The sequence below is a fragment of the Entelurus aequoreus genome, linkage group LG05, assembly GCF_033978785.1.
Source record: "Entelurus aequoreus isolate RoL-2023_Sb linkage group LG05, RoL_Eaeq_v1.1, whole genome shotgun sequence".
In the NCBI taxonomy this organism is placed as follows: Eukaryota; Metazoa; Chordata; class Actinopteri; order Syngnathiformes; family Syngnathidae; genus Entelurus; species Entelurus aequoreus.
Genome location: NC_084735.1, coordinates 10,515,354 through 10,534,887, shown reverse-complemented (window position 1 = coordinate 10,534,887; position 19,534 = coordinate 10,515,354). Strand labels below are relative to the sequence as shown.

At 45.3% G+C, this 19,534-nt stretch overlaps 1 protein-coding gene across 3 annotated transcripts in view; it reads left to right on the top strand.

Moving 5' to 3' along the window:
• The window catches only part of LOC133650153 (SUN domain-containing ossification factor-like), a 97,410-nt gene extending 78,525 nt beyond the window's left edge, over positions 1-18,885 (top strand). Inside the window, exons 21-25 of one of the 3 annotated variants that reach the window (XM_062047070.1) lie at positions 10,799-10,950; positions 11,012-11,097; positions 11,209-11,252; positions 16,485-16,947; positions 17,233-18,885. In XM_062047070.1, coding sequence (XP_061903054.1) covers positions 10,799-10,950; positions 11,012-11,097; positions 11,209-11,252; positions 16,485-16,931 — 729 coding nt within the window. In that variant the 3' untranslated portion in view covers positions 16,932-16,947; positions 17,233-18,885. The other 2 variants (XM_062047069.1, XM_062047071.1) reach the window with 2 other exon arrangements.
• Positions 18,886-19,534: the final 649 nt, after the last annotated feature.

Below are 19,534 nucleotides of genomic sequence, written 5' to 3'. Positions count from 1 at the left end.
TACATGACTATTGAGTCATTTCACCTGATCATACCTACATGACTGTGAGTCATTTCACCTGATCATACCTACATGACTGTGAGTCATCTCACCTGATCATACCTACATGACTGTGAGTCATCTCACCTGATCATACCTACATGACTGTGAGTCATTTCACCTGATCATACCTACATGACTGTGAGTCATTTCACCTGATCATACCTACATGACTGTGAGTCATTTCACCTGATCATACCTACATGACTATTGAGTCATTTCACCTGATCATACCTACATGACTGTGAGTCATTTCACCTGATCATACCTACATGACTGTGAGTCATCTCACCTGATCATACCTACATGACTGTGAGTCATCTCACCTGATCATACCTACATGACTGTGAGTCATTTCACCTGATCATACCGACATGACTGTGAGTCATTTCACCTGATCATACCTACATGACTGTGAGTCATTTCACCTGATCATACCTACATGACTGTGAGTCATCTCACCTGATCATACCTACATGACTGTGAGTCATTTCACCTGATCATACCGACATGACTGTGAGTCATATCACCTGATCATACCTACATGACTGTGAGTCATCTCACCTGATCATACCTACATGACTGTGAGTCATCTCACCTGATCATACCTACATGACTGTCAGTCATCTCACCTGATCATACCTACATGACTGTGAGTCATTTCACCTGATCATACCTACATGACTGTGAGTCATCTCACCTGATCATACCTACATGACTGTGAGTCATTTCACCTGATCATACCTACATGACTATTGAGTCATTTCACCTGATCATACCTACATGACTGTGAGTCATTTCACCTGATCATACCTACATGACTGTGAGTCATTTCACCTGATCATACCTACATGACTGTGAGTCATCTCACCTGATCATACCTACATGACTGTGAGTCATCTCACCTGATCATACCTACATGACTGTGAGTCATTTCACCTGATCATACCGACATGACTGTGAGTCATTTCACCTGATCATACCTACATGACTGTGAGTCATTTCACCTGATCATACCGACATGACTGTGAGTCATTTCACCTGATCATACCGACATGACTGTGAGTCATCTCACCTGATCATACCTACATGACTGTGAGTCATCTCACCTGATCATACCTACATGACTGTGAGTCATCTCACCTGATCATACCTACATGACTGTGAGTCATTTCACCTGATCATACCTACATGACTGTGAGTCATTTCACCTGATCATACCTACATGACTGTGAGTCATCTCACCTGATCATACCTACATGACTGTGAGTCATTTCACCTGATCAAGCCTTTTCCAACATTCCACACCACTAAATAGTTCAAGTGTGCATGAGGGTTGGTACTAATAAATCACTATCCTCCTTTTGAAATATACCACTTTCTTTTAATTAAAGGGGCAGTACGTACATCATACACCTGGTGACTTTGCTGCTTTTACAAGCAGAGGAGCATGTTCAGCAGTGCACACACACAGAGTACTTACAAGCAGACACAGTGTGTAGACAGAAAAGGGAGAATGGACGCATTTTGATGTAAAAAGTAAAGATAAAGGTGAAGTTATAACACTGAAACACCCTCAGGAAGAGATGCTTTAACACATGGCTAACATCCATCCACAGTGTTTTAGCTACTTCTAAATCACTAATCCTGGCCTCCATGGTGACAAATAAAGTAAGTTTCTTACAAGTATCATTATCACTGGAGGACAAGGAATAGCTAAACATGCTTCACTACACACCGTAGGAGGATACAATAGCTCACCAGCATCACAATGTAAACAAATGCCATGGGTGGATCTACACTTGACATCCACTGTAATGATACCAAGTACAAGATATTTGATATTTGTTATTGTCACAAAATCTTTTTTCCATTTTTTAAAGTTTATGTCATGTTTATAAACTCAGGAAATATGTTATGTAATATTAAATACACAGAGGACATAAGTAAAGGAAGTTAAAAATATGTACATACAGCTAGCCTAAATAGCATGTTAGCATGGATTAGCTTGCAGTCATGCAGTGGCCAAACATGCCTGATTAGCACTACCAACAAGTCAAAGTTCACCTTTGTACATTCACGTACAGCATAAAACGTTTGGTGGACAAAATGAGACAAAGAAGGAGTGGCATAAAACACGTCTTTCTGTGGCAGCGTCTGAGAAAGTTGTACATGTACACAAACTACGCTGAGTTCAAGGACCACCGACATGAGTAGGACAAAACGGTGCTGGCCACCTGCACAAAACATATATTTACCCCGTCTTTTGAAGAAGTACTCCCAGTATAGACTCCAATATGGCTGTTGTCATACCATGTGACTTCACCTGGACGATGCAGGTGTGTGCCAGGGAGGATGTAAAGATGCAGGTGTGTGCCAGGGAGGATGTAAAGATGCAGGTGTGTGACAGGGAGGATGTAAAGATGCAGGTGTGTGACAGGGAGGATGTAAAGATACAGGTGTGTGACAGGGAGGATGTAAAGATGCAGGTGTGTGCCAGGGAGGATGTAGTAAAGATGCAGGTGTGTGACAGGGAGGATGTAAAGATGCAGGTGTGTGCCAGGGAGGATGTAGTAAAGATGCAGGTGTGTGACAGGGAGGATGTAAAGATGCAGGTGTGTGACAGGGAGGATGTAAAGATGCAGGTGTGTGACAGGGAGGATGTAAAGATGCAGGTGTGTGACAGGGAGGATGTAAAGATGCAGGTGTGTGCCAGGGAGGATGTAAAGATGCAGGTGTGTGCCAGGGAGGATGTAAAGATGCAGGTGTGTGCCAGGGAGGATGTAAAGATGCAGGTGTGTGCCAGGGAGGATGTAAAGATGCAGGTGTGTGCCAGGGAGGATGTAAAGATGCAGGTGTGTGCCAGGGAGGATGTAAAGATGCAGGTGTGTGACAGGGAGGATGTAAAGATACAGGTGTGTGCCAGGGAGGATGTAAAGATGCAGGTGTGTGCCAGGGAGGATGTAAAGATACAGGTGTGTGCCAGGGAGGATGTAAAGATGCAGGTGTGTGCCAGGGAGGATGTAAAGATGCAGGTGTGTGACAGGGAGGATGTAAAGATACAGGTGTGTGCCAGGGAGGATGTAAAGATGCAGGTGTGTGACAGGGAGGATGTAAAGATGCAGGTGTGTGCCAGGGAGGATGTAAAGATGCAGGTGTGTGCCAGGGAGGATGTAAAGATGCAGGTGTGTGCCAGGGAGGATGTAAAGATACAGGTGTGTGACAGGGAGGATGTAAAGATGCAGGTGTGTGACAGGGAGGATGTAAAGATGCAGGTGTGTGCCAGGGAGGATGTAGTAAAGATGCAGGTGTGTGACAGGGAGGATGTAAAGATGCAGGTGTGTGACAGGGAGGATGTAAAGATGCAGGTGTGTGACAGGGAGGATGTAAAGATGCAGGTGTGTGACAGGGAGGATGTAAAGATGCAGGTGTGTGCCAGGGAGGATGTAAAGATGCAGGTGTGTGCCAGGGAGGATGTAAAGATGCAGGTGTGTGCCAGGGAGGATGTAAAGATGCAGGTGTGTGCCAGGGAGGATGTAAAGATGCAGGTGTGTGCCAGGGAGGATGTAAAGATGCAGGTGTGTGCCAGGGAGGATGTAAAGATGCAGGTGTGTGACAGGGAGGATGTAAAGATACAGGTGTGTGCCAGGGAGGATGTAAAGATGCAGGTGTGTGCCAGGGAGGATGTAAAGATACAGGTGTGTGCCAGGGAGGATGTAAAGATGCAGGTGTGTGCCAGGGAGGATGTAAAGATGCAGGTGTGTGACAGGGAGGATGTAAAGATACAGGTGTGTGCCAGGGAGGATGTAAAGATGCAGGTGTGTGACAGGGAGGATGTAAAGATGCAGGTGTGTGCCAGGGAGGATGTAAAGATGCAGGTGTGTGCCAGGGAGGATGTAAAGATGCAGGTGTGTGCCAGGGAGGATGTAAAGATACAGGTGTGTGCCAGGGAGGATGTAAAGATGCAGGTGTGTGACAGGGAGGATGTAAAGATGCAGGTGTGTGCCAGGGAGGATGTAAAGATGCAGGTGTGTGCCAGGGAGGATGTAAAGATGCAGGTGTGTGCCAGGGAGGATGTAAAGATGCAGGTGTGTGCCAGGGAGGATGTAAAGATGCAGGTGTGTGCCAGGGAGGATGTAAAGATGCAGGTGTGTGCCAGGGAGGATGTAAAGATGCAGGTGTGTGCCAGGGAGGATGTAAAGATGCAGGTGTGTGCCAGGGAGGATGTAAAGATGCAGGTGTGTGCCAGGGAGGATGTAAAAATGCAGGTGTGTGCCAGGGAGGATGTAAAGATACAGGTGTGTGCCAGGGAGGATGTAAAGATACAGGTGTGTGACAGGGAGGCTGTAAAGATGCAGGTGTGTGACAGGGAGGATGTAAAGATGCAGGTGTGTGACAGGGAGGATGTAAAGATACAGGTGTGTGCCAGGGAGGATGTAAAGATACAGGTGTGTGACAGGGAGGATGTAAAGATGCAGGTGTGTGCCAGGGAGGATGTAAAGATACAGGTGTGTGCCAGGGAGGATGTAAAGATACAGGTGTGTGACAGGGAGGATGTAAAGATGCAGGTGTGTGCCAGGGAGGATGTAAAGATGCAGGTGTGTGCCAGGGAGGATGTAAAGATGCAGGTGTGTGCCAGGGAGGATGTAAAGATGCAGGTGTGTGACAGGGAGGATGTAAAGATGCAGGTGTGTGCCAGGGAGGATGTAAAGATGCAGGTGTGTGCCAGGGAGGATGTAAAGATGCAGGTGTGTGACAGGGAGGATGTAAAGATACAGGTGTGTGCCAGGGAGGATGTAAAGATGCAGGTGTGTGCCAGGGAGGATGTAAAGATACAGGTGTGTGCCAGGGAGGATGTAAAGATGCAGGTGTGTGCCAGGGAGGATGTAAAGATGCAGGTGTGTGACAGGGAGGATGTAAAGATACAGGTGTGTGCCAGGGAGGATGTAAAGATGCAGGTGTGTGACAGGGAGGATGTAAAGATGCAGGTGTGTGCCAGGGAGGATGTAAAGATGCAGGTGTGTGCCAGGGAGGATGTAAAGATGCAGGTGTGTGCCAGGGAGGATGTAAAGATACAGGTGTGTGACAGGGAGGATGTAAAGATGCAGGTGTGTGACAGGGAGGATGTAAAGATGCAGGTGTGTGCCAGGGAGGATGTAGTAAAGATGCAGGTGTGTGACAGGGAGGATGTAAAGATGCAGGTGTGTGACAGGGAGGATGTAAAGATGCAGGTGTGTGACAGGGAGGATGTAAAGATGCAGGTGTGTGACAGGGAGGATGTAAAGATGCAGGTGTGTGCCAGGGAGGATGTAAAGATGCAGGTGTGTGCCAGGGAGGATGTAAAGATGCAGGTGTGTGCCAGGGAGGATGTAAAGATGCAGGTGTGTGCCAGGGAGGATGTAAAGATGCAGGTGTGTGCCAGGGAGGATGTAAAGATGCAGGTGTGTGCCAGGGAGGATGTAAAGATGCAGGTGTGTGACAGGGAGGATGTAAAGATACAGGTGTGTGCCAGGGAGGATGTAAAGATGCAGGTGTGTGCCAGGGAGGATGTAAAGATACAGGTGTGTGCCAGGGAGGATGTAAAGATGCAGGTGTGTGCCAGGGAGGATGTAAAGATGCAGGTGTGTGACAGGGAGGATGTAAAGATACAGGTGTGTGCCAGGGAGGATGTAAAGATGCAGGTGTGTGACAGGGAGGATGTAAAGATGCAGGTGTGTGCCAGGGAGGATGTAAAGATGCAGGTGTGTGCCAGGGAGGATGTAAAGATGCAGGTGTGTGCCAGGGAGGATGTAAAGATACAGGTGTGTGACAGGGAGGATGTAAAGATGCAGGTGTGTGACAGGGAGGATGTAAAGATGCAGGTGTGTGCCAGGGAGGATGTAGTAAAGATGCAGGTGTGTGACAGGGAGGATGTAAAGATGCAGGTGTGTGACAGGGAGGATGTAAAGATGCAGGTGTGTGACAGGGAGGATGTAAAGATGCAGGTGTGTGACAGGGAGGATGTAAAGATGCAGGTGTGTGCCAGGGAGGATGTAAAGATGCAGGTGTGTGCCAGGGAGGATGTAAAGATGCAGGTGTGTGCCAGGGAGGATGTAAAGATGCAGGTGTGTGCCAGGGAGGATGTAAAGATGCAGGTGTGTGCCAGGGAGGATGTAAAGATGCAGGTGTGTGCCAGGGAGGATGTAAAGATGCAGGTGTGTGACAGGGAGGATGTAAAGATACAGGTGTGTGCCAGGGAGGATGTAAAGATGCAGGTGTGTGCCAGGGAGGATGTAAAGATACAGGTGTGTGCCAGGGAGGATGTAAAGATGCAGGTGTGTGCCAGGGAGGATGTAAAGATGCAGGTGTGTGACAGGGAGGATGTAAAGATACAGGTGTGTGCCAGGGAGGATGTAAAGATGCAGGTGTGTGACAGGGAGGATGTAAAGATGCAGGTGTGTGCCAGGGAGGATGTAAAGATGCAGGTGTGTGCCAGGGAGGATGTAAAGATGCAGGTGTGTGCCAGGGAGGATGTAAAGATACAGGTGTGTGCCAGGGAGGATGTAAAGATGCAGGTGTGTGACAGGGAGGATGTAAAGATGCAGGTGTGTGCCAGGGAGGATGTAAAGATGCAGGTGTGTGCCAGGGAGGATGTAAAGATGCAGGTGTGTGCCAGGGAGGATGTAAAGATGCAGGTGTGTGCCAGGGAGGATGTAAAGATGCAGGTGTGTGCCAGGGAGGATGTAAAGATGCAGGTGTGTGCCAGGGAGGATGTAAAGATGCAGGTGTGTGCCAGGGAGGATGTAAAGATGCAGGTGTGTGCCAGGGAGGATGTAAAGATGCAGGTGTGTGCCAGGGAGGATGTAAAAATGCAGGTGTGTGCCAGGGAGGATGTAAAGATACAGGTGTGTGCCAGGGAGGATGTAAAGATACAGGTGTGTGACAGGGAGGCTGTAAAGATGCAGGTGTGTGACAGGGAGGATGTAAAGATGCAGGTGTGTGACAGGGAGGATGTAAAGATACAGGTGTGTGCCAGGGAGGATGTAAAGATACAGGTGTGTGACAGGGAGGATGTAAAGATGCAGGTGTGTGCCAGGGAGGATGTAAAGATACAGGTGTGTGCCAGGGAGGATGTAAAGATACAGGTGTGTGACAGGGAGGATGTAAAGATGCAGGTGTGTGCCAGGGAGGATGTAAAGATGCAGGTGTGTGCCAGGGAGGATGTAAAGATGCAGGTGTGTGCCAGGGAGGATGTAAAGATGCAGGTGTGTGACAGGGAGGATGTAAAGATGCAGGTGTGTGCCAGGGAGGATGTAAAGATGCAGGTGTGTGCCAGGGAGGATGTAAAGATGCAGGTGTGTGACAGGGAGGATGTAAAGATACAGGTGTGTGCCAGGGAGGATGTAAAGATGCAGGTGTGTGCCAGGGAGGATGTAAAGATACAGGTGTGTGCCAGGGAGGATGTAAAGATGCAGGTGTGTGCCAGGGAGGATGTAAAGATGCAGGTGTGTGACAGGGAGGATGTAAAGATACAGGTGTGTGCCAGGGAGGATGTAAAGATGCAGGTGTGTGACAGGGAGGATGTAAAGATGCAGGTGTGTGCCAGGGAGGATGTAAAGATGCAGGTGTGTGCCAGGGAGGATGTAAAGATGCAGGTGTGTGCCAGGGAGGATGTAAAGATACAGGTGTGTGACAGGGAGGATGTAAAGATGCAGGTGTGTGACAGGGAGGATGTAAAGATGCAGGTGTGTGCCAGGGAGGATGTAGTAAAGATGCAGGTGTGTGACAGGGAGGATGTAAAGATGCAGGTGTGTGACAGGGAGGATGTAAAGATGCAGGTGTGTGACAGGGAGGATGTAAAGATGCAGGTGTGTGACAGGGAGGATGTAAAGATGCAGGTGTGTGCCAGGGAGGATGTAAAGATGCAGGTGTGTGCCAGGGAGGATGTAAAGATGCAGGTGTGTGCCAGGGAGGATGTAAAGATGCAGGTGTGTGCCAGGGAGGATGTAAAGATGCAGGTGTGTGCCAGGGAGGATGTAAAGATGCAGGTGTGTGCCAGGGAGGATGTAAAGATGCAGGTGTGTGACAGGGAGGATGTAAAGATACAGGTGTGTGCCAGGGAGGATGTAAAGATGCAGGTGTGTGCCAGGGAGGATGTAAAGATACAGGTGTGTGCCAGGGAGGATGTAAAGATGCAGGTGTGTGCCAGGGAGGATGTAAAGATGCAGGTGTGTGACAGGGAGGATGTAAAGATACAGGTGTGTGCCAGGGAGGATGTAAAGATGCAGGTGTGTGACAGGGAGGATGTAAAGATGCAGGTGTGTGCCAGGGAGGATGTAAAGATGCAGGTGTGTGCCAGGGAGGATGTAAAGATGCAGGTGTGTGCCAGGGAGGATGTAAAGATACAGGTGTGTGCCAGGGAGGATGTAAAGATGCAGGTGTGTGACAGGGAGGATGTAAAGATGCAGGTGTGTGCCAGGGAGGATGTAAAGATGCAGGTGTGTGCCAGGGAGGATGTAAAGATGCAGGTGTGTGCCAGGGAGGATGTAAAGATGCAGGTGTGTGCCAGGGAGGATGTAAAGATGCAGGTGTGTGACAGGGAGGATGTAAAGATGCAGGTGTGTGCCAGGGAGGATGTAAAGATGCAGGTGTGTGCCAGGGAGGATGTAAAGATGCAGGTGTGTGCCAGGGAGGATGTAAAGATGCAGGTGTGTGCCAGGGAGGATGTAAAGATGCAGGTGTGTGCCAGGGAGGATGTAAAGATACAGGTGTGTGCCAGGGAGGATGTAAAGATACAGGTGTGTGACAGGGAGGCTGTAAAGATGCAGGTGTGTGACAGGGAGGATGTAAAGATGCAGGTGTGTGACAGGGAGGATGTAAAGATGCAGGTGTGTGCCAGGGAGGATGTAAAGATACAGGTGTGTGACAGGGAGGATGTAAAGATGCAGGTGTGTGCCAGGGAGGATGTAAAGATACAGGTGTGTGCCAGGGAGGATGTAAAGATACAGGTGTGTGACAGGGAGGATGTAAAGATGCAGGTGTGTGCCAGGGAGGATGTAAAGATGCAGGTGTGTGCCAGGGAGGATGTAAAGATGCAGGTGTGTGCCAGGGAGGATGTAAAGATGCAGGTGTGTGACAGGGAGGATGTAAAGATGCAGGTGTGTGCCAGGGAGGATGTAAAGATGCAGGTGTGTGCCAGGGAGGATGTAAAGATGCAGGTGTGTGCCAGGGAGGATGTAAAGATGCAGGTGTGTGCCAGGGAGGATGTAAAGATGCAGGTGTGTGCCAGGGAGGATGTAAAGATGCAGGTGTGTGACAGGGAGGCTGTAAAGATGCAGGTGTGTGACAGGGAGGATGTAAAGATGCAGGTGTGTGACAGGGAGGATGTAAAGATGCAGGTGTGTGACAGGGAGGATGTAAAGATGCAGGTGTGTGCCAGGGAGGATGTAAAGATGCAGGTGTGTGCCAGGGAGGGTGTAAAGATGCAGGTGTGTGACAGGGAGGATGTAAAGATGCAGGTGTGTGCCAGGGAGGATGTAAAGATGCAGGTGTGTGCCAGGGAGGATGTAAAGATGCAGGTGTGTGCCAGGGAGGATGTAAAGATACAGGTGTGTGCCAGGGAGGATGTAAAGATACAGGTGTGTGCCAGGGAGGATGTAAAGATGCAGGTGTGTGACAGGGAGGATGTAAAGATGCAGGTGTGTGCCAGGGAGGATGTAAAGATACAGGTGTGTGCCAGGGAGGATGTAAAGATACAGGTGTGTGCCAGGGAGGATGTAAAGATGCAGGTGTGTGACAGGGAGGATGTAAAGATGCAGGTGTGTGACAGGGAGGATGTAAAGATGCAGGTGTGTGCCAGGGAGGATGTAAAGATACAGGTGTGTGACAGGGAGGATGTAAAGATGCAGGTGTGTGCCAGGGAGGATGTAAAGATACAGGTGTGTGCCAGGGAGGATGTAAAGATACAGGTGTGTGACAGGGAGGATGTAAAGATGCAGGTGTGTGCCAGGGAGGATGTAAAGATGCAGGTGTGTGCCAGGGAGGATGTAAAGATGCAGGTGTGTGACAGGGAGGATGTAAAGATGCAGGTGTGTGCCAGGGAGGATGTAAAGATGCAGGTGTGTGCCAGGGAGGATGTAAAGATGCAGGTGTGTGCCAGGGAGGATGTAAAGATGCAGGTGTGTGCCAGGGAGGATGTAAAGATGCAGGTGTGTGCCAGGGAGGCTGTAAAGATGCAGGTGTGTGACAGGGAGGATGTAAAGATGCAGGTGTGTGACAGGGAGGATGTAAAGATGCAGGTGTGTGACAGGGAGGATGTAAAGATGCAGGTGTGTGCCAGGGAGGATGTAAAGATGCAGGTGTGTGCCAGGGAGGGTGTAAAGATGCAGGTGTGTGACAGGGAGGATGTAAAGATGCAGGTGTGTGCCAGGGAGGATGTAAAGATGCAGGTGTGTGCCAGGGAGGATGTAAAGATGCAGGTGTGTGCCAGGGAGGATGTAAAGATGCAGGTGTGTGCCAGGGAGGATGTAAAGATACAGGTGTGTGACAGGGAGGATGTAAAGATGCAGGTGTGTGCCAGGGAGGATGTAAAGATACAGGTGTGTGCCCACACAGGTGTGTGCCAGGGAGGATGTAAAGATGCAGGTGTGTGCCAGGGAGGATGTAAAGATGCAGGTGTGTGACAGGGAGGATGTAAAGATGCAGGTGTGTGACAGGGAGGATGTAAAGATGCAGGTGTGTGCCAGGGAGGATGTAAAGATACAGGTGTGTGCCCACACAGGTGTGTGCCAGGGAGAAGTACCTTGCAGTGTGTGTGCTGCTGGCTGTGTGCGTCACCTTGCTGCTGTGTGCCAAGCGCTGCATCTCCATCGCTCCTCCTGCTGGACCACAGTTGCCCCCGGCAACCAGCTACACCTACTGTTGTCCTGACAGGTACACACTGACATCATCATCTTGTCTTCAGTCTGACTCCACCTCTTTCTCCTCTCATTAGGCACTTGACTTCCTGTCATGACTCCGCCCTCAAGAGGAGCGCCTCCTATCCACTCATCAACTCCTCACAGTCACACACCATTAAAGGTAGCACATGGTTCTTCTTTGCATGCCATGGCAGGACGATCACCCTCTTCTTTGTCTTGCAGGTGTGTTGCATGCCATGTCAGGACTATGACCCTCTTCTTTGTCTTGCAGGTGTGGAGAGTGTCCAAGCTGAGGAGAGTCCAGCTAACAGGAAGGTGTGTGACACACAACACTTCATATTCATACATTCTACTCCTACTGGACCTCATATTCATTCATTCATTTCATAGGGAAATGATAATACACCTACTGAGAAACACCCCCCCCCCCCCGCCCTACATTTCGGTGCCACCTTGCTCTTTACCACAAGCAGATAGAACATGAAACACATGTGTAGTAATATTTATGTAATCATTGATGGGGAAATGATCGTCCAGGTGATGAGAGACAGACACACCCCCTCCCCAGTGGGGAGCAGATAGAACAGGGGTCGGCAAACTTTACCACTCGAAGAGCCATTTTGGCAAGTTTCACAAATTAAAGAAAGTAATGGGAGCCACAAAAAAAAATTTAAAATGAAAAACACCGCATACAAAGCTTAAATGCTTTGTGCTATGTTAACCAGGGGTCTCCGACACACGCACCGGCACGCACTTTAATGTGGAAATTTGATGTTAGTGCAGCCCGCGAGTTTTGAACTAATGGCGCTTGATTGCGTCATACTTGCCAACCCTCTCACTTTTCCCGGGAGACTCCCAAATATCAGAGCGTGATGACACTGCATTTGGCGCCCTCTACAGTCTGCCCTAACAGTGTACCGCTCGACCACACGTAGAATGCAATTTCAGCTTGCTCATGTAAGTGACAGCAAGGCGTACTAACTCAGCAGCCACACATCTTACACTGACGGTACCAATACCCAGAATCCCATGCAGCCCTAACTCTTCCGCTCAACCAACGCACGGAGAGGGGGGGGGGGGGGGGGGGGTTTGATGTGTGTATAATGTAGACCGGAAGAGTTAGGGCTGCATGGGATTCTGGGTAATGGTTGTGTTGTGTTACGGTGGGATGTTCTCCAGAAATGTGTTTTTCATTCTTTTTTGGTGTAGGTTCACAGTGTGGCGCATATTTGTAACGTAACAATGTTAAAGTTGTTTGATACGGCTACCGTCAGTGTAAGCTGTGTGGCTGATGAGTAAGTATGCTTTGCTGTCTCCTGTGTGTGCAAGTAATAACAACATGCAACATGTGGCTGGACTGGCACGCTGTATGTAAATGCTGTAGAGGACAATTACTGCAGTGCAATTAGGGCACGCCCTTTATTTAGTAATTAGAGTGTAAATAGGATTATTTTTTCCCTGGGAGTAATTTATGAGAGACACTGACATCCATCAATCTCCTGGGAAAATCGGGGGGGTCGGCATGTATGTAGCTGAGCCGCATCAGAGTGGTCAAGGAGCCGCGGGTTGCCGACCCCTGAGATAGAACAACAACATGGAGAAGTTGTCAGTCAATAGATTTACATTCACATTTCCCACAATTTTTTAGGGACATTTTCCCCATTCAAAATGAATTAGCCATTTTTAACACATTTTTCAACCGCTTCAAAGTAGAGATGTCCGATATATGCGTTAAAATGTAATATCGGAAATTATCGGTATCGTTTTTTTTATTGGTATCGTTTTTTTTTTGTTTTTTTTTAATTAAATCAACATAAAAAACACAAGATACACTTACAATTAGTGCACCAACCCAAAAAACCTCCCTCCCCCCATTTACACTCATTCACACAAAAGGGTTGTTTCTTTCTGTTATTAATATTCTGGTTCCTACATTATATATCAATATATATCAATACAGTCTGTAAGGGATACAGTCCGTAAGCACACATGATTGTGTGTGCTGCTGGTCCACTAATAATACTAACCTTTAACAGTTAATTTTACTCATTCTCATTCATTACTAGTTTCTATGTAACTGTTTTTATATTGTTGTACTTTCTTTTTTATTCAAGAAAATGTTTTTAATTTATTTATCTTATTTTACTAATTTTTTTAAAAGTACCTTATCTTCACCATACCTGGTTGTCCAAATTAGGCATAATAATGTGTTAATTCCACGACTGTATATATCGGTTGATATCGGTATCTGTAATTAAAGAGTTGGACAATATCGGGATATCGGCAAAAAGCCATTATCGGACATCCCTACTTCAAAGCATTCCACATTCCACTCATCCTGGACATTCAAACAAGCGGTTTTCCAAGTTCAACACATTTCCAGGAATTCCTGTTTTTTTTCTAACCTTATTTCCAACCCTGTTTAGTGCGCTGACTCCTTTCACATGTTTCACTCCACTTCAAGCGTTCCACTGTCACAACATTCCTCTTAGTCAGGACAAATAAGCAAGTTGGTTTAAGAACTTGAAACATTTCCGGTTTTCCCGAAATTACATTAAAAAACTTCAACATTTCTTGACCAACTTAAAGAATTCCAACACCAACCAACTCAGCTCATTCATGCTCTTAATCATTTAAAAAAAAAAACATCCCGCTTTTCCCCAAATTCCCAGGAAGTTCCCATTGAAATGAATGGGACATTTTTCCAAGTTGCACAATTCCCACATTTTTCAAGGTGTTCAAAGCATTCCAACATCAACACTTTAACACTTTCCCAACTTCCAAACCTAATTCCTGTTTTCCTGGAAATTCTAACTTTTGAACATTCAAACTATTCTTCCATTCATACTACATCCTGTCAGCATTTCACTTCAACTTCAGCATCGGAGCACTCACACTTTATTTGAAATAACTACAAAGTACAAAAGCAGTGAAGTTGTCAGCTTGTGTAAATGCTAAATAAAAAGAGGATACAACAAATCCTTTTCAATTTATATTTAATGGAATAGACTGCAAAGACAAGATATTTCATGTTCACACTGACAAACTTTGTTATTTTTGCAAATAATCATGAAGTTAGAATTTAATGGCAGCAAGACATTGCAAAAAAGGCCTTTTTACCAGTGTGTTACATGGCCTTTCCTTTTAACAACACTCAGTAAAGGTTTGGGAACTGAGGAGACACATTTTTGAAGTGGAATTCTTTCCCATTCTTGCTTGATGTACAGCAGGGGTCACCAACCTTTTTGTAACCAAGAGCTACTTCTTGGGTACTGATTAATACGAAGGGCTACCAGTTTGATACACACTTAAATAAATTGCCAGAAATAGCCAATTTGCTCAATTTACCTTTAACTCTATGTTATTATTAATAATTAATGATATTTACACTTAATTAATCGGTTTAAAAGAGGAGAAAACACGAAAAAAAATGACAATTAATTTTGAAACATAGTTTATCTTCAATTTCGACTCTTTAAAATTCAAAATTCAACCGAAAAAAAGAAGAGAAAAACTAGCTAATTCGAATCTTTTTTGAAAAAAATTAAAAAATAATTTATGGAACATCATTAGTAATTTTTCCTGATTAAGATTAATTTTAGAATTTTGATGACATGTTTTGAAAAGGTTAAAATCCAATCTACACTTTGTTAGAATATATAACAAATTGGACCAAACAAAGACAAATCATTATTTCTTCTACATTTTCCAGAACAAAAATTTTAAAAGAAATTCAAAAGACTTTGAAATAAGATTTAAATTTGATTCTACAGATTTTCTAGATTTGCCAGAATAATTTTTTTGAATTTTGATCATAAGTTTGAAGAAATATTACACAAATATTCTTCGTGGAAAAAACAGAAGCTAAAATGAAGAATTAAATTAAATTTTATTTATTATTCTTTACAATAAAAATAAATTTACCTGAACATTGATTTAAATTGTCAGGAAAGAAGAGGAAGGAATTTAAAAGGTAAAAAGGTATATGTGTTTAAAAATCCTAAAATAATTAAGGTTTTATTTTTTCTCTAAAATTGTCTTTCTGAAAGTTGTAAGAAGCAAAGTAAAAAAATTAATGAAGTTATTTAAACAAGTGAAGACCAAGTCTTTAAAATATTTTCTTGGATTTTCAAATTCTATTTGAGTTTTGTCTCTCTTAGAATTAAAAATGTCAGGCAAAGAGAGACCAGCTTGCTAGTAAATAAATACAATTTAAAAAATAGAGGCAGCTCTTTAAGTGCTGCTATTTGAGCTATTTTTAGAACAGGCCAGTGGGCTACTCATCTGGTCCTAACGGGCTACCTGGTGCCCGCGGGCACCGCGTTGGTGACCCCTGATGTACAGCTTAAGTTGTTCAACAGTCTCCCTTCTCATATTTTAGCCTTCACACATTTTCAATGTCTGGACTACAGGCAGGCCAGTCTAGTACCCGCACTCTTTTACTATGAAGCCACGTGGCTTGGCATTGTCTTGCTGAAATAAGCAGGGGCGTCCATGATGTTGCTCCAAAAGCTGTATGTACCTTTCAGCATTAATGGTGCCTTCACAGATGTGTAAGTTACCCATGTCTTGGCCACTAATACACCCCCATACCATCACCATTACACTTTCACCCTAGAACAGTCCGGATGGTTCTTTTCCTCTTTGAGCCACAGTTTCCAAAAACAATTTGAAATGTGGACTCGTCAGACCACAGAAGAATTTTCAACTTTGCATCAGTCCATCTTAGATAAACTCGGGCCCAGCGAAGCGTTTCTGGGTGTTGTTGATAAATGGCTTTGCATAGTAGAGTTTTAACTTGCACTTACAGATGTAGTGACCAACTGTAGTTACTGACAGTGGGTTTCTGAAGTGTTCCTGAGCCCATGTGGTGATATCCTTTACACACTGATGTGGCTTTTTGATGCCTGAGGGATCCAAGGTGTGTAATATCATGGCTTACCTGCAGTGATTTCTCCACATTCTCTGAACCTTTTGATGATATTACGGAGCGTAGATGGTGAAATCCCTCAATTCCTTGTTGAGAAATGTTGTTCTTAAACAATTTGCTCAGGCATTTGTTGACAAAGTGGTGACCCTCGCCCCGTCCTTGTTTGTGAATGACTGAGCATTTCATGGAAGCTGCTTTTATACCCAATCATGGCACCCACCTGTTCCCAATTAGCCTGTTCACCTGTGGGATGTTCCAAATAAGTCTTTGACGAGCATTCCTCAACTTTCTCACTCTTTTTTGCCACTTGTGCCAGCTTTTTTGAAACATGTTGCAGGCATCAAATTCCAAATGAGCTAATATTTGCAGAAAATAAGAAAGTTTGTCAGTGTGAACATGAAATATCTTGTCTTTGCAGTCTATTCAATTGAATATAAGTTGAAAATGATTTGTTGTATTCTCTTTTTATTTACCATTTACACAACCTGACAACTTCACTGCTTATGTACTTTGTATTACAACGTATTTGACCTACTAAAGTACGTTGTGGATAATAAATAAGGTGTGTGAGTATATTTGTGAAGCACAATGTAATCATCTTGTGGGCTAACTTGCAGAGGAGGCGGCGTAAGATGAAATCCATTGAGGAAGTGGAGACTCTGACTTCCTATCTGGCTGCTCCTCCCCCGTGCTACGGAGCTGCTTTATGTAACGGTGTGCCCGCCACCACCGTGACCAAGAGACCGTCCTCCAGAGACTGTCCGTCCGAGGCCAGCTCGGAGACGTCGTCCCATTCAGACGATCCGTCCTTCTGCGGAATCACCACAGCTTGTTCCCGCATCTGCCACGGGCTGAACCCGCCCAAGACTCGGGCAGAGAGACGGGCGTTAAGACGCAGGCGTCCCAAGCCCACCTGCGCGGTAGTGGACTTCCTTCAGGCCCCGCGCGGGAACAAGACCAAAGCCTTCTCCATCTCGGCCACGCAGGACATGATGAACAGGAGGAAGTCAGAACCCAGTCCTGGGACCTTTGGCCTGAATATTCCCCGCTCAGGACCCATCTAACTTGAAGAGTCTGCAGGTACTAGTCTTCTCTCTAAAAGTCTGACATGAAGAGTGTCCATGGTCTGTAGGTACCACTCTGCTCCCTAAAAGTCTGACATGAAGAATCTGCAGGTACTAGTCCTATCTCTAAAAGTCTGACATGAAGAGTGTCCATGGTCTGTAGGTACCACTCTGCTCCCTAAAAGTCTGACATGAAGAGTCTGCAGGTACTAGTCCTATCTCTAAAAGTCTGACATGAAGAGTGTCCATGGTCTGTAGGTACCACTCTTCTCCCTAAAAGTCTGACAAGAAGAGTCTGCAGGTACTAGTCTTCTCTCTATAAGTCTGACATGAAGAGTCTGCAGGTACTAGTCCTATCTCTAAAAGTCTGACATGAAGAGTGTCCATGGTCTGTAGGTACCACTCTTCTCCCTAAAAGTCTGACATGAAGAGTATGCAGGTACTAGTCCTATCTCTAAAAGTCTGACATGAAGAGTGTCCATGGTCTGTAGGTACCACTCTGCTCCCTAAAAGTCTGACATGAAGAGTCTGCAGGTACTAGTCCTATCTCTAAAAGTCTGACATGAAGAGTGTCCATGGTCTGTAGGTACCACTCTTCTCCCTAAAAGTCTGACATGAAGAGTCTGCAGGTACTAGTCCTATCTCTAAAAGTCTGACATGAAGAGTCTGCAGGTACTAGTCCTATCTCTAAAAGTCTGACATGAAGAGTGTCCATGGTCTGTAGGTACCACTCTTCTCCCTAAAAGTCTGACATGAAGAGTCTGCAGGTACTAGTCCTATCTCTAAAAGTCTGACATGAAGAGTGTCCATGGTCTGTAGGTACCACTCTGCTCCCTAAAAGTCTGACATGAAGAATCTGCAGGTACTAGTCCTATCTCTAAAAGTCTGACATGAAGAGTGTCCATGGTCTGTAGGTACCACTCTGCTCCCTAAAAGTCTGACATGAAGAGTCTGCAGGTACTAGTCCTATCTGTAAAAGTCTGACATGAAGAGTGTCCATGGTCTGTAGGTACCACTCTTCTCCCTAAAAGTCTGACATGAAGAGTCTGCAGGTACTAGTCTTCTCTCTATAAGTCTGACATGAAGAGTCTGCAGGTACTAGTCCTATCTCTAAAAGTCTGACATGAAGAGTGTCCATGGTCTGTAGGTACCACTCTTCTCCCTAAAAGTCTGACATGAAGAGTCTGCAGGTACTAGTCCTATCTCTAAAAGTCTGACATGAAGAGTGTCCATGGTCTGTAGGTACCACTCTTCTCCCTAAAAGTCTGACATGAAGAGTCTGCAGGTACAAGTCCTATCTCTAAAAGTCTGACATGAAGAGTGTCCATGGTCTGTAGGTACCACTCTTCTCCCTAAAAGTCTGACATGAAGAGTCTGCAGGTACTAGTCTTCTCTCTAAAAGTCTGACATGAAGAGTCTGCAGGTACTAGTCCTATTTCTAAGTCTGACATGAAGAGTGTCCATGGTCTGTAGGTACCACTCTTCTCCCTAAAAGTCTGACATGAAGAGTCTGCAGGTACTAGTCCTATCTCTAAAAGTCTGACATGAAGAGTGTCCATGGTCTGTAGGTATCACTCTGCTCCCTAAAAGTCTGACATGAAGAGTGTCCATGGTCTGCAGGTTCTACTCTTCTCTATAGAAGTCTGACATGAAGAGTGTCCATGGTCTGCAGGTTCTACTCTTCTCTTTAGAAGTCTGACATGAAGAGTGTCCATGGTCTGCAGGTTCTACTCTTCTCTGTAGAGGTCTGACATGAAGAGTGTCCATGGTCTGCAGGTTCTACTCTTCTCTGTAGAGGTCTGACATGAAGAGTGTCCATGGTCTGTAGGTACTACTCTTCTCTCTAAAAGATGTGCTGGTTGTTGCCCTTGTAAGACATTTCATGTGTCATGTCTTTGCCTAATAAAAGTTGACCATTGTTGGGACAAAAAGTGACTGGCTCTTCAAAATGTAACATAAAAAATAGCCTTGTCCTTATCAGCCGATATAAGAGTTGTTGGTGCGACACTTTACACTAACTAGGGCTGTAGCGATACACTAATCTCACGATATTCGATATTGAGCTCACAATACGATATATGTACAGTATATATCACAATATTCAATCAACAATACGATTTGATATTCTTACATCATTTTCTGAAAGATTTAAAAGGTAGATTGTGATTTTTGTGACATCTTGCAAGTGTTCCATTTACTTGGATTGAGAGTTGAGAGTTACTTGGATTGAGAGTTCAAAGTAAAGTGCAGTGTTACATTTAAAAGTAAAAAAGTCAATACAAATAATTCAAGTAACTAGGAAAAGCATTTCAACATTTAACTTCAAATGTACCCGTCTTGGAGTAGTTGTAAGTATGTGATGTCTGGTAGTTGTAAGTATGTGATGTCTGGTAGTTGTAAGTATGTGATGTCTGGTAGTTGTAAGTATGTGATGTCTGGTAGTTGTAAGTATGTGATGTCTGGTAGTTGTAAGTATGTGATGTCTGGTAGTTGTAAGTATGTGATGTCTGGTAGTTGTAAGTATGTGATGTGTAGTAGTTGTAAGTATGTGATGTCTGGTAGTTGTAAGTATGTGATGTCTGGTAGTTGTAAGTGTGTGATGT